General features: G+C 50.8%; 1 protein-coding gene across 2 annotated transcripts in view; it reads right to left on the reverse strand.

The window, feature by feature from the left end:
• Nucleotides 1-12,283, reverse strand: part of Pemt (phosphatidylethanolamine N-methyltransferase) — a 72,847-nt gene that overhangs the window by 7,972 nt on the left and 52,592 nt on the right. For both annotated transcript variants that reach the window (XM_042673958.1, XM_042673957.1), the window contains exon 3: nucleotides 7,866-7,981. In XM_042673958.1, the coding sequence (XP_042529892.1) occupies nucleotides 7,866-7,981 (116 nt within the window). The remainder of the gene's footprint in view (nucleotides 1-7,865; nucleotides 7,982-12,283) is intronic.

Raw genomic sequence — 12,283 nt, forward strand, 5'->3', positions numbered from 1 at the left:
GGGTCTGAGCCTTACTAGGAGGGAGTGGGTACTGGTGAGAGGAATGACACTCAGCAGACCCGAGGGGCACACCACAGGGCAGGATGTGTGGGGCCAACATGCATGTGCAAACCACGCTTTTCCCACTCTACCCACTGTGACGCTTAGAACAGCCCTGGTGCTGTACTGTTCACACAGAGCAGCTGCTTACACTCACTCTGTACCAGCCTCCTCCCGGCAATGGCTGCTCACCACCCCCCATTGGTCCTACCTACCTGTCCACCCACCTATACTTCCATCTACCTATCTAGCCACCCACCTTCCCACCTACCTGTTTAGACAGCCAGCTGCATACCCACCTACCTACCTGCCTATGTATCCCTATTCTTCCATTCATTCATTCTTTCACCCACCCATCCACCTCTCTATCCACCACCGTCCCATCTACCTACCCATCTGTCTACCCACTTACCTACCCACCCAGCTAACCTACCTAACTACTCTTCCATCTACCCTCCTATCTACCTATACATCCATCTACCCAACCATGCATCGACTCACCCATCCATCTACCCATCCAGCCATTCTGTCCATCCACCTATCCATCCATCTATCCACTTACATACCCATCTATTCTTCTACCCCATCCATTCACCTCTCCATTCACCACAGTTATCTCAGTGATCTTTGTTGGCTAGGCTCTTCCAGATGGAACTCCTTTACTATCTTCCTGCACCCACTCACTGGGAAGGGCAGGTTGCTATCACTTTATTCTTGAGCTACATAAGCATCACCCCCCTGGACCTCTTCCCTACAGCTACCCTTCCGGCTCATCTCCCCAGGCATCTCCTTGGCACCCAACACAGGCCAGCAGATGGGTCGGAGCAGAAGAGAGAGAACAGAGGCCTGGGAACAAACACTGACAGAAGCCTGCAGGTGACCTGCCAGAGCAGCACATGATGTCAGGGCAAACCCAGCCACTGGTTAGGCTGCCCACATCCCCGGCTCTCCACCCACCACCGCCTTCCCTCACTGCTGCTGCTGCCCTGGCTCAGGGTCACCCTGCTGGGATTGGCTCAGGGTCACAGCTGCCACAACCATGTCCAGCCCTCTGGCCAGCAGTGCAACCCAGGCACTCTCCACTTCGCAGACCCTGCTGCAGAGCTCCATGCAGCTTGGATCCCTGGTCTCAGCACCTCCCCATTGTCCCCTTTGCAAATATTAAGGGGTAGGAACGATAAAGGAGAAGCTCAGCCAGGTGGAGGGTTGAGTCCTGCTGAGGATGAAGTCACACACAGCTCCTTGGCTACACTGTAACAGAGCCCATGGAGGGAAGTGTGTGTGAGGCTCTTAGGGCCTGGGTGACCCGGGCTGCCAGCCTCTGGGTTTCATCTGCCTCAACAGAAGGCAGGAGGCCTGACTTGAGTTTTCTAGAGTCCCCAATGACCACATGGAAAGTGCTAGCTCCTGGAGGAAGAGGGAGATAGGCTTCCAACAGACCTGGGTCCCCAGCCTCAGTTTTTCCTCTGAGAGGTGATGGTGCCTCCTCCCTTGCCTCCTTGTACAACATTGCTGCTGAGTGGCTGCACACATGAAGCAGTCCACAGCTCTGGGACTGTAGACAGGAGTAAGCCAAAGCAGACTCTGGAAGAGGAAGCATGTGCTATAGGAAAAGGAAATATACTGACCACTGGCTATTAGCCAGTGGTATGGGGGGGGGGGGGGGGGGCTGGCTGAAGGGAGGAAGAGCTGCTTCAGCCAAGAGCTGAAGGAAGAATTTAGCAAGGGGAAAGGGGAAATGGGTAGGAAGAATATTTCAGAAACAGGAATGGCCAAGGCTGGATGCCTTGAGGCTGGGGCCTGGTGGGTTTAGAAGGAACTCGGGTTGCCTACGTGAAGGAGAGCAGAGCACAGGTCAGCCAGGCTGCAAAACCACGGTGAAAGCTGGGGCAGGCCAGGGCCTAGAGGCTAGAGGGCCATTTTGGAGGGAGATCCTAAACTGATTCCTCCTACCCTGGGGTAAGAGGACCAAGCCAGCCTAGCTGCTAGGCCTAGCTTTGGTATTCCACATGGAGGCACCTCATTCTGCTGGTTGGATCCACCTGCATCCCCCCCACCTTTTTTTTTTTTTTTTTTGGCTGGTATTGGGGCTTGAACTAAGGGTTGGCACTATACCACTCGAGCCAATTTCCATTTCCAGCTGTTTATGGTTAACGGTAGATAACAGTCTCACAGATTTGTCTGCCCTGACTAGCTTCAAACCATGATCCTCAGAGGTATCAGCCTTCTGAGTAGTCAGGATTACAGGCATGAACCACCAGCATCCAGCCTTCCACATGCATCTTGAAAGCAGACAGACAATACAAGAGGAGCTTCTTAATTCTACAAGGCTGAAACTAAAGCCCAGCACATTTCCACCCTGCTTGGAAGGAAGGAGATTCCTGTCAAGGACAGACAGTAGGTAGACAGAAGAGACCCAAAAGTGGCCTGCTAGCTACCTGCTTCTCTCCCCAGTTCTGCCTGTGGCTCCAGCCCAGGGCTGAACCTCTCAGTTCTCTTTTTCCCCACTAGCTGAAGGAGCTCAATCTCCCTCCAAGGTCAGGGTCCAGCCAGAGCTCAATAGATCTGCTCCAGAGTCTATTTACTCCAGCAGCAGCTCCTCCCTAGTGGCCTAATGTGGGCTCAGGGCCACACATGCTCGGTGACACATGGCAGGTTTACTGGAATCGATGCCCAATTAGGCGGCCACTGTTCCAGCTCGTCATTGAGCCAAGAAAGCACAGTCCATTCCACAGGCAGAATTAACAGGGGATGAGTAGTTCTGTGGCCATGCGCGCAGTGGCAGATGAAGTAATAGGAGCGATTTCCTTTGGAAATATTCTGCGCTGGGCTGGAAGTGGGTGGAGGTTGGTTTATGTGTCTCAGGGGCTATTTTTAAAACTTAGATTGAACTTTCAGTCACCAATGTGACTTGAGGATACTTGTGTTCCGCTCTCCTGAAATCCTGGAAACCTCACACCAGGCAACATGCATATGGCCCCACAGCTTCCACAGCTTGGAGACATGCCTGTCCTCTGTTCCTGTGTATGACTGTAAGAAAACACTTCCCAAACTCAGCCTTTCTAGTGCGTCTGCGTGATGTCAGCTTCAGGCCTGCCTGGCCTATGCTTTCTCTCCTTCAACTCAGATGGCAAGACTATGCATGACAGGCTTCTAATTCATATTCCAATGGACAAATACTAAAACAATAACCCAGGCTGGGAATGTGACTTAGAGGTAGAGTGCTTGCCTAGCATGCATGAAGCCCTGGGTTTGATTCCTTAGTACCACATACATAGAAAAAGCTGGAAGTGGTGCTGTGGCTCAAATGGTAGAGTGTTAGCTTTGGGCAAAAGAAGCTCAAGGACAGTGTCCAGGCCCTGAGTTCAAGCTCCAGGACTGGCCAGAAAGCAAACAAAACAAAAAACAATAACCCATGCAATTCATCCATGCAGTTCCCTTCCCATCAATCTACCTGAAATTTGAATTTGGGGCTCCCATACAACTCAAATTCCAGGCAGGCCTCCAAGTGTTTCCAAAACCTACCTACAGTCCAGGGTCTGTGTAATGTCACGAGTGAGGTAAGAGGTAAAAGGTGGGGAGTATGACATGCAGGAGTCAGGCCAAGGGTTTCTCTTCTGACTCCCCATGACCAGTGCATAGCCTCCAGGGGACACAGAGCCTGCAGATTTGCACGCACACCATCTTCTGCACCCTCCTAGGCCTGGGAACCCCAGGCTGCTCTGCTTCTTGGGGCTTCAGGCCAGAGGGCAGCTCCTGGGGGTGGAGGTGGGGTGCACGTCCAATTCCTATCCTCACAGCTGCAGAACTACCTGGCCCCTGAGCCCCACTCTGGCCTCAATGACTGAGATGAAGCCCTGTCCTTCTCCCTTTTCTAGGGTCCAGAAAAGTCTAATATGCCTACATTTTCCCCTCTCCAGTTTTCTAGCTGTCAGAAGTTCTCTGTCCAGGCAAAAGCTGGGCGTGGGGAGAGACAGCTATCTCCTATGTGTGACATAGGCAAAGTCCTGTGGGTTCATTACAGGGCAGCAAGCCCAGACTACTAGATCCAGCCAGGCCTGTTGGGCAGGAGGAAGGGAGCTGGTTAGGGGACGGGTTTAAACAGATGCCCCACCCCCCACCACCACATATTAGACTCCCTCCCCACACTGGGCCAACAGCCAGGGCAAACAGGTCTGTATTAATTGCCCCCTTGAATCTTGTCTTAGCACCATCAGCCTCCAGTAACCATCCTCACAAGCTCCTCTTGCCAGGCCTCCAAACCACTAACCAGCACCAGCTAGCAGTGGCTCCTTCCGACCTGCCAGCCTCTGCCGGGGCTGTGGCATAGAGCTGGTCAGGCAGGCTAGTTGCTGAGTGGTCTCTTGAACTAGCTGTGACCCTGACTGGGTTCAAATGTCCACTGTCCCGACTGTGTGCTGGGCACACAGTCCCTGTCCTTTGCGGCTTGCATCTTTCTGGGAAAATAAGTGAGAACAGACACATCTAAAATGTCCAGAAAAGAGGCTGGAAGTATGGCTCAGTGGTAGAGCACTTGTCTAGCATGTGTGAGGCCCTGGGTTTGATCCCCAGCACTTCACATTGTGTACTTAAAATGGTAACTTTTGTTATGTGTACTTTAACACATGGAGAACACATACCTCTAGGGGGGGACTGAAGGAGGAGGGTGCAGGGTGCTGTGGGGTGCAGAGTTTGCCCCAACAGGATTTTCTTGCCAGCCCTTCCTCTAACTACCAATCCCACCCTCGTGCCTGAATCAACTCACTAGCCACTAGGTAGCACAGGGAAGAAGATGATGGCCTGTCTGCCAATGCACAAGGGCTGTGGGAGGAATGGGCAGTGCAGGCAGGGACTAGGGAACTGGTCCTAGCAGAAGATGGGACTTGTAGCATCTGTGTAGAAGGCGGGAGAAAGACATACATCTTGTGGCTAGACATGAGCCTGCTTTCTGTCTTCCTTGGTTTCCTGGGACAAGTTCAACACAGAGAAGGAAGTCATGGACTGCTGGACAGACAGATCCCCAAAACCTAGTGATGCTTATAAGGAGAGTATCCTCCTGCTGGGAGCCCAACAGCCAAGGTATGACTATGCTAGGCTCTTGTTTGAGTCAACCAAAGGTGTGCCTGTGGCCTCGCTCTCCATGGTACACACGAGCAGGAGCCTGGAGGAGGAAGAAGAGGAAGAGGAAGAAGAGGTGGTAGAGGAGGAAGCGGAGGCCCCAGGAGCCTACTCATCTGGAAGATGTGGCAAAAAAAATTTCATTTTGATTTGGGATGGAGTCTCACTATATTGCTTATCATGGCCTTGAACTCCTTGGGCTCCCAGTGATCCTCTTACCTCAGCCTCCTGAGTAGCTGAGACTTAATAGGTGTGTGCCATGGTAGTGGTGGTCACTGCACCCATCATTCACTGTGCCCCCACCATGGAGGCCTGTCCACATCACACCTCGCCTCTACCATACACCCTTCCCTGAGTTCCCTGGGCCTGGAAAACCCTGAGTGTACTATGCCCGCCCAGCCAATGCCCCATGGGGAAGCAGTGTGCACTGCTGTGTGGAGGGAGCTGCCGAGCAGCTCTGCTGGGTTCCAGTTGGCTTCCTGTCTCTCACAGCTGAGTTTTCAGGGAGCAACGTCTGGAAGAGGAAGGCTGATTTACAGCACAAACAACCACATCCTTGTCCAGCTACCAGCACCGAGCTGTGGGGTAGCAGACACAGGGCTTATCTGAAGCTGCACAGCTGCTTCTGGGCTCACATTCGGGGTTGTTTACTTGCCCTGTTTTGCCACCCCGGTAAGTCCTCCCTCTAGAAGCGGGTCTGTCAGTTGAACAGGGCAAGTAAGTGAGGTTAGCTCAGAAAGGCAAGGAAACCCTGTACACATCCAAAATCCAGCTTGGGTCACTGACCTCCCTCCCGCTTCCCCAACTTTCCATGGCTCTCTATTTCTCACCACATCTAGCTCAACAGCTGATCCCCCCTGAATTATCCAGGCTAGTTCTACCACAAGCCATCTCATCTCTGGCTCAGTAGCAGGCCCAGGTGGGAGTCATCAAGGTTTACCTGGGGTGTATGCGCAAAGGAAGGAGGCAGGCCCCTCCCCATTTTAGATGAGGCCCTTGGGCCCAGGTCACAAGTCGGCAAGGTTGCACGCAGGTTAGGAACAACTGAGGAGCGCAGGAGAGTATATGTTCTAACTGCATGGAACATGGAAGAAGTGGAACAGCTCGAGTGTTGTGTGTGCAGGGCTGGGGAAGAATAAATAGGGTGCACCATGCTTTGGAGCTCTAGGGATGAAAGGAATCTGTCCATTTCTGGGGAACAGCTTTCATTAAGTGCAACCATAAGACTGTAGACACCACATACCAGGCCTCAGTCGAGACTGATTCCCAAAAGGGCAGCTGAGATGTGGGTAGCACATCACCCTGGTGCCCACGCTCCCCATGCATGTTCTTCGATATCTTATATACATTAAATACTTGTTTGCTGGGCGGGTAACATGAGGCACACGGAGGGCTGTTGCACTCTGCTTTTAACTTGCACCCCACTGCTCTAGCACTGATTGCTGCTGGCCCCAGGTGTGTGGGGTGTAGGGGTGTGGAGGTGATTTCTGAGGAGCTATACCTGCTGAAGATATACAGAGCCTGAGGCAGGGTTAGGCCAGGAAGCAAGGTCTATGTAGAAGAGCATGGGAGCCATCCACTTCCTCCTGTGTGCCTGGACTCTGCTGGGAAGGGGTTCTCTTGCATTGTGGGAGGGAAAACCATGTGAAGCCCCAGCAGGATGAACAGTTGGAATGAGGCCTAGCAGATAGAAGAAGGGCCCAGAGCAACCAGGCAACTTGTTTAATCAGGGGGCCTTAGAGAGCAGAAGTCAAAGGTCAGCTAGGCATGAACTGGGCTCATCTGATCTGGCCCAGCTCAGCCCACCCCTCCTGATGCCTGCCTGGCCTGGAGCTGTATGTATGTCCAGTACTCTGTGCTTGCTCAGCCTCTGTGCTCCCATGAGGAACATCTACTTGGAAGCAGTGACAGCCTTTTTTCCCCATTTCCCAGGAAGGTACAGGTCCTCTGTCCTACTGATGCAACCCAAGGACCTGTCTTCTATGAGGCGGGATGCAACACTGCACAGATGACCCACCTCCAGGAGGTAGGGTGGGAAATAGGTCCCTTTCCCTCCCCTCTAGAGATCCTCATCCCATGAGCCTGGCGCAGTAGCACTGCTGGCAATCTTCTGGCCTAACTGGATGGGATTTTCCCTCATGAAGTTGTGATGCCCCAGGCAGATCACTGTGTCCTGCCAAGTCTCACTGTCTTCACTTGCACACTGAGCCTCCTCTCTGTGTGGACAAAGACAGATGAAAAACATGTTCCCAGGGGCTGTGGAGCCTGGTAGCCGGTCAGCATCTGTATTCCACCTAGAATCCATCCCCTGCTCATAGCAGGAGGGTCCAAAGATGGGCTGAGTGGCACTGGTCCAAGCCTACGAAGAAGGCTAGGTCCTTAGAGGATCCTAACCAGGGCCTCTGCCTCCTATCTCAGCACTTGTCACAGGGGATTCCAGGGATGGAAGTATAATGGTTATCTGGGATGGTCCTCTGTGCTCCTCCCAGCCCCCCTGGCTAAGTGGCATTCATACCACCCCTTCCTGAGGTCACTGAGAGCTCCTCCTCTGAGGAATAGAGAAATCCAGGTGGCTATGACACCAGGTCTTTGAGAGTCGAGTTCCTGTGCATCCGACACTGGGCCTCTCTATGGCCCTCCGTCTCTGGCTATGCATTCTCACAGGAGCAGGGGCTACATCAGGTGGCCAATCTGATAGGGAGACTTACCAGTATGAGCGTAAGAAGTTCAGGAACAAGATGACACAGCCCAGGGAGTAGCAGGCCAGGTAGGGGGACCCGAAGGACTTGCTCAGCTTGTGAGTTCTCTGCTCCCATCTTGCCACCTACATGACGATCGGAGAACAAGACCTGAGGTGCTGCCTGGAGAGTTTTGGGCAGAAAATCAATGAGCAAGTATCTCTGCATTACTAGGCTTCAAGCTGAGTTCCAAGGAAGGAGAATTGTCTGGGTGCAGCTCCTATACCTATCCAGGAAGCTGGGGAGGTCTGAGGGCCAGTTTTATGAGACTTCTATCCTCTCTTGGTTCAGACTGGATAAGCAGGACCCACCATCAGCCAAATAACCACTGATAAAAAGCCTGTGTAGCTTGGTGCTGGTGGCTCACACCTGCAATCCTACCTATACAGGAGGCTGAGATCTGAGGATCACAGTTCAAAGCCAGCCCGGGCAGGAAAGTCCATGAGACTCTTATCTCCAATTCACACCAGAAAACTGTAAATGGCACTGTGGCTCAAGTGGTAGAGTGCTTGCCTTGAGCTGAAGAGCTGAGGGGCAGTGCCCAGGCCCAGAGTTCAAGCCCCACAACTGGAGGGGGGGGGGGAGCCTGTACCCACTAAGAAGCACATCCCCAGGCCAATATGGGGCTGGGTTGGGGGCAGGGTGGGGGGAGATAGAGTAGACTCTCAGGCCCATCCTGGAGCCACAGCATCCTGTTGCATACACTTACAAAAGGGGCCAGAGCAAGGAGGCTCACACTTGGGATCCTACCTACTTGAGGCCAGCCCCAGGCAAGGCCCCTTTCTCATCCAATAGCTGAGAGTGGTGGTATATGCTTATCATCTACTATGGCAGGAAGTGGAAAATAAGATTAAGTTCTAGGCACAAACAGGTTAGGGGGGGACTGAAACTCCATCTCAAAATAACCAGAGCAAAGAAAGGGCTGAAGGTGGTAAAACCTAGCAGGTATGATAGGCCCTGAGTTCATACTGGGGGAAAAAAGATCCAGAAATGCCCCAGCAGGCAAGAAGAAGCAAAGGGTGGCCAAAAGAAACAAAAGGAACTCCAGATTGTGCCATGATCTGAACCCCAGGGTCTGCTCCTTCTTGCTGGGGGTTCTCCCACAGTGGTCATCCAAAGGGTAGAAGAAGGGAAGCCCCCATCCGTACCCCCAACACTGCCAGAGCCTCTCCTGAAGACATAGACATGCAAGTGCCTAACTTTAGCATCAGAATCCTGTTCTTGTTGTTTTCCAATGAATCATATCCTAATCCTCAACTTTCATGTGCAAACATGCTGGGAGGTTAGAGGTGGTTCTCCTTCTAGTCTCTCAGCTAGCTCCACCACCCCAGAGTCCCTGCATATCCCAGATAGGCTGCTCTGCCCTGAGGGGCTTCTCCTACACAGTGCCCTGACCCTGGAGTGGGGCAAGTATAGGACTGTATTTGCAGAAGGGAGGGAGAAGACAGGGACAATGCAAAAGAGCACACACACAGTCTGGGGCTCTAATATACAAGTCATTTATCTGGGCTCTGGATATGAATCCATATGTGCATTTGCAGACAGTTCCCAACTTACAGTGTGTCAACTTAATTTTCTTTTTAACTTTGTGGTTAAAAAAAAAGCAAGAGGTGACATTGACCAAAAAAAAAAAAAAAGAAATATACTCATCACTTGAGTTATGAAATGGCAGCCCTCTGTATAACACCTTAATAATAACAATAGAATTTAAAAAAGCAGTATGTTTTCAGTAAAGGTGTACTTTGAATTTTGAATTTGGTTCTCTCCTGGGTAATAAACCAACTGTGAGGTTGACCCTCTCTTACCACTGTGGGCAGCAAAAGCTCCTAGCCAGCCCTGGATCACAAAGGAAAGTAACAGGCAGTGTTCTGCAGTGTGCTATGCAGCCAGAACTTTCTAGAATCAGGTAGTCAATATATTACATAAGCTATTCTCTATTTACACATCTGGCTATGAGCCAGGCATAGTGCTCAAGTCTGTAATCCTAGTTACTTTGGAGGCAGAAATAGGAAAGACTGCAGTCTGAGGACAGCCTGGGAAACACATGAGACCCTGTCCAGAAAACAAAAGCAAAAATAGGCTGAGAGCACAGCTCAAGCATTACAGCGCCTGTCTAACAAGCTGCAAGGCCCTGAATTCACATGCCCATTTTAAAAAATGGGCACCAGTGGCTGACATTTGTATTCCTAGTTATTCAAGGGGTTGAGATCTAAGGATTGGGGTCAAAAGCCAGTCTAAGCAGGAAAGTCTGTGAGACTCTTATCTCCAATTAACCACCAAAAACTGAAGTAAAGCTTGGGCTCAAGCAGTAGAGTATCAGCCTTGAGCAGAAAAAGCTAAAAGGAGAGTGCCCTGAGTTCAAGTCCCAAGTACCTGCACAAAAGTAAAAGTAGAGTGAAATATAAACAATTAAGCTATGATTTTGCTGGACTGTATGTAGGCTAACATGGATGCTGTTGGCATGTTGAGAACAAATGAGGCTGAGTTGTGATATTCCTTCCCATCCTTCCTTCCTTCCTTCCTTCCTTCCTTCCTTCCTTCCTTCCTTCCTTCCTTCCTATGTTCCTTCCCTTCTTTCTTTCTTTCTTTCTTTCTTTGTTCAAGATTAGGACTTTTATTTGAGACTTTCGCTTATTGGCTGGCACTCTACCACCTGAGCCATGCCTCCAACATCCTAAATACATTTTTGCCAGTCCTGGGGCTTGAACTTAGGGCCTGGATACCATCCCTGAGCTTCTTTTTTCTCAAGGCTAGCACTCTATCACATGAGCCACAGCACCACTTCCTACTTTTTTCTGTGTATGTGGTACTGAGGAATCAAACCCAGGGTTTCGTGCATACTAGGCCAGCACTCTACCACTAAGCCACATTCCCAGCCCCTAAATACATTTTTGACTATATATATTTTCAAATCACAATGGCTCTAACAGGTCAGAACCCCACTGTAAGTTGAGTATCAATAGGAAGCATCCCAAAGCTCTCTAGTACATTATTAGTACTAGAGGGGTATTAGCCCTTGTCCTGGGGTTCCATAATGTCAGTGAGGTTATTTATCATTATTCTGGCCTCACAAAGACTGTCTGCTGCCCAGCCTGGCTTCTCAGAAGGACCAGCCTTTCTTGGAAGTTGATGGGGGAGGATGCTATAACCACCAGCTCCAGGTCCTACCCAAGAGTTTGCTCAAGGCCACCAAGAAGCAGCTCCTGAGCACATCCTAGGAGCTTGAGCCACCTGTGCTGGTGGGCTGCCCTCAGAGCATCTGGGCAGTCGCACTGCGGGGAGGGGTCTAGACAGAGGCATGCAGGAAGGAAGGCCAGGGAGGGGCTCTGGGCCTTCCCCTTAATTCATCTGTCTACACAGCTACAGCTCTCCTGGAAGGTAAACAGCCCTTTGACCTGTCAGCTAGGTGGCATCTGCTGGCCTGGTGGGCAGCTCAGTCCTCTCTCCCAGAAGGAGGAGGGATGATCAGAGGGTCTGGGGGAGTTGCAGGGGGCCCTAATGCCGAAAGGCCTTCTACAGAGTCCAGGGTTCCACTCAGCACACTCCTTAGGGATGCTTCTTGTTTTTCTTTTCTTTTTTTTTAACTTTTAATTTAGGGATGCTTGAATTCAAGGTCTCTTACTCTCACTTGGCTTTTTCCACTCAAGGCTGCCTCTCTACTACATAAGCCACACCTCTACCTCCATCCAGCTTTTTTTTTTTTCTTTGGTGGTCATGGGCCTTGAACTCTGGACCTGGGCACTGTCCCTCAGCTCTTCAGCTCCAAGCTAGTGCTCTACCACTTGAACCACAGCACCATTTCCAGTTTTCTGACTGGTTTATTGGAGATAAGAGTCTCATGGATTTTCCTGCCCAGGCTGGCTCTCAGCCTCCTGAGTAGCTAGGATTACAGGTGTGAGCCACCAATGCCTGGCCAGCTTTTTTTTTTTTTTTTTTTTAAACAGTCCTGAGGCTTGAACTTGGCCTGGGCCTTGTCTCTGAGCTCTTTTGCTCAAGGCTAGCACTCTACCACTTCCTGCTTTTTCTATGATTTAATTGGAGATAAGAGTCTCATAGACTTTCCTTCCTGGATGGCTTTGAACCATGATCCTCAGATCTCAGCCTCTTCTGAGTAGTTAGGGTTATAGGCATTGAGCTATCAGTCCCTGACTCTATTTTTAATGTTTGACACTTGAAACTTGAAGAGCCTTTTAACTGTATAACCATCATCACAATCTCATTTTAGACCCCCTCCAAGAACACAAAGAGAAGCCTGTATTCATTAGTAGTCTGTCCCTCACCTCCATCTCCCCTTCCTTGTCCCTAGCAGCTACTAGCCTGCTCTGTCTATATATACTTGTTATTCTAGACATATGATATAAACAAAATGCTACAACATGTAGCCTTTT

The sequence above is a fragment of the Dipodomys spectabilis genome, unplaced genomic scaffold, assembly GCF_019054845.1.
Source record: "Dipodomys spectabilis isolate Male_0828 unplaced genomic scaffold, ASM1905484v1 ptg000018l, whole genome shotgun sequence".
In the NCBI taxonomy this organism is placed as follows: Eukaryota; Metazoa; Chordata; class Mammalia; order Rodentia; family Heteromyidae; genus Dipodomys; species Dipodomys spectabilis.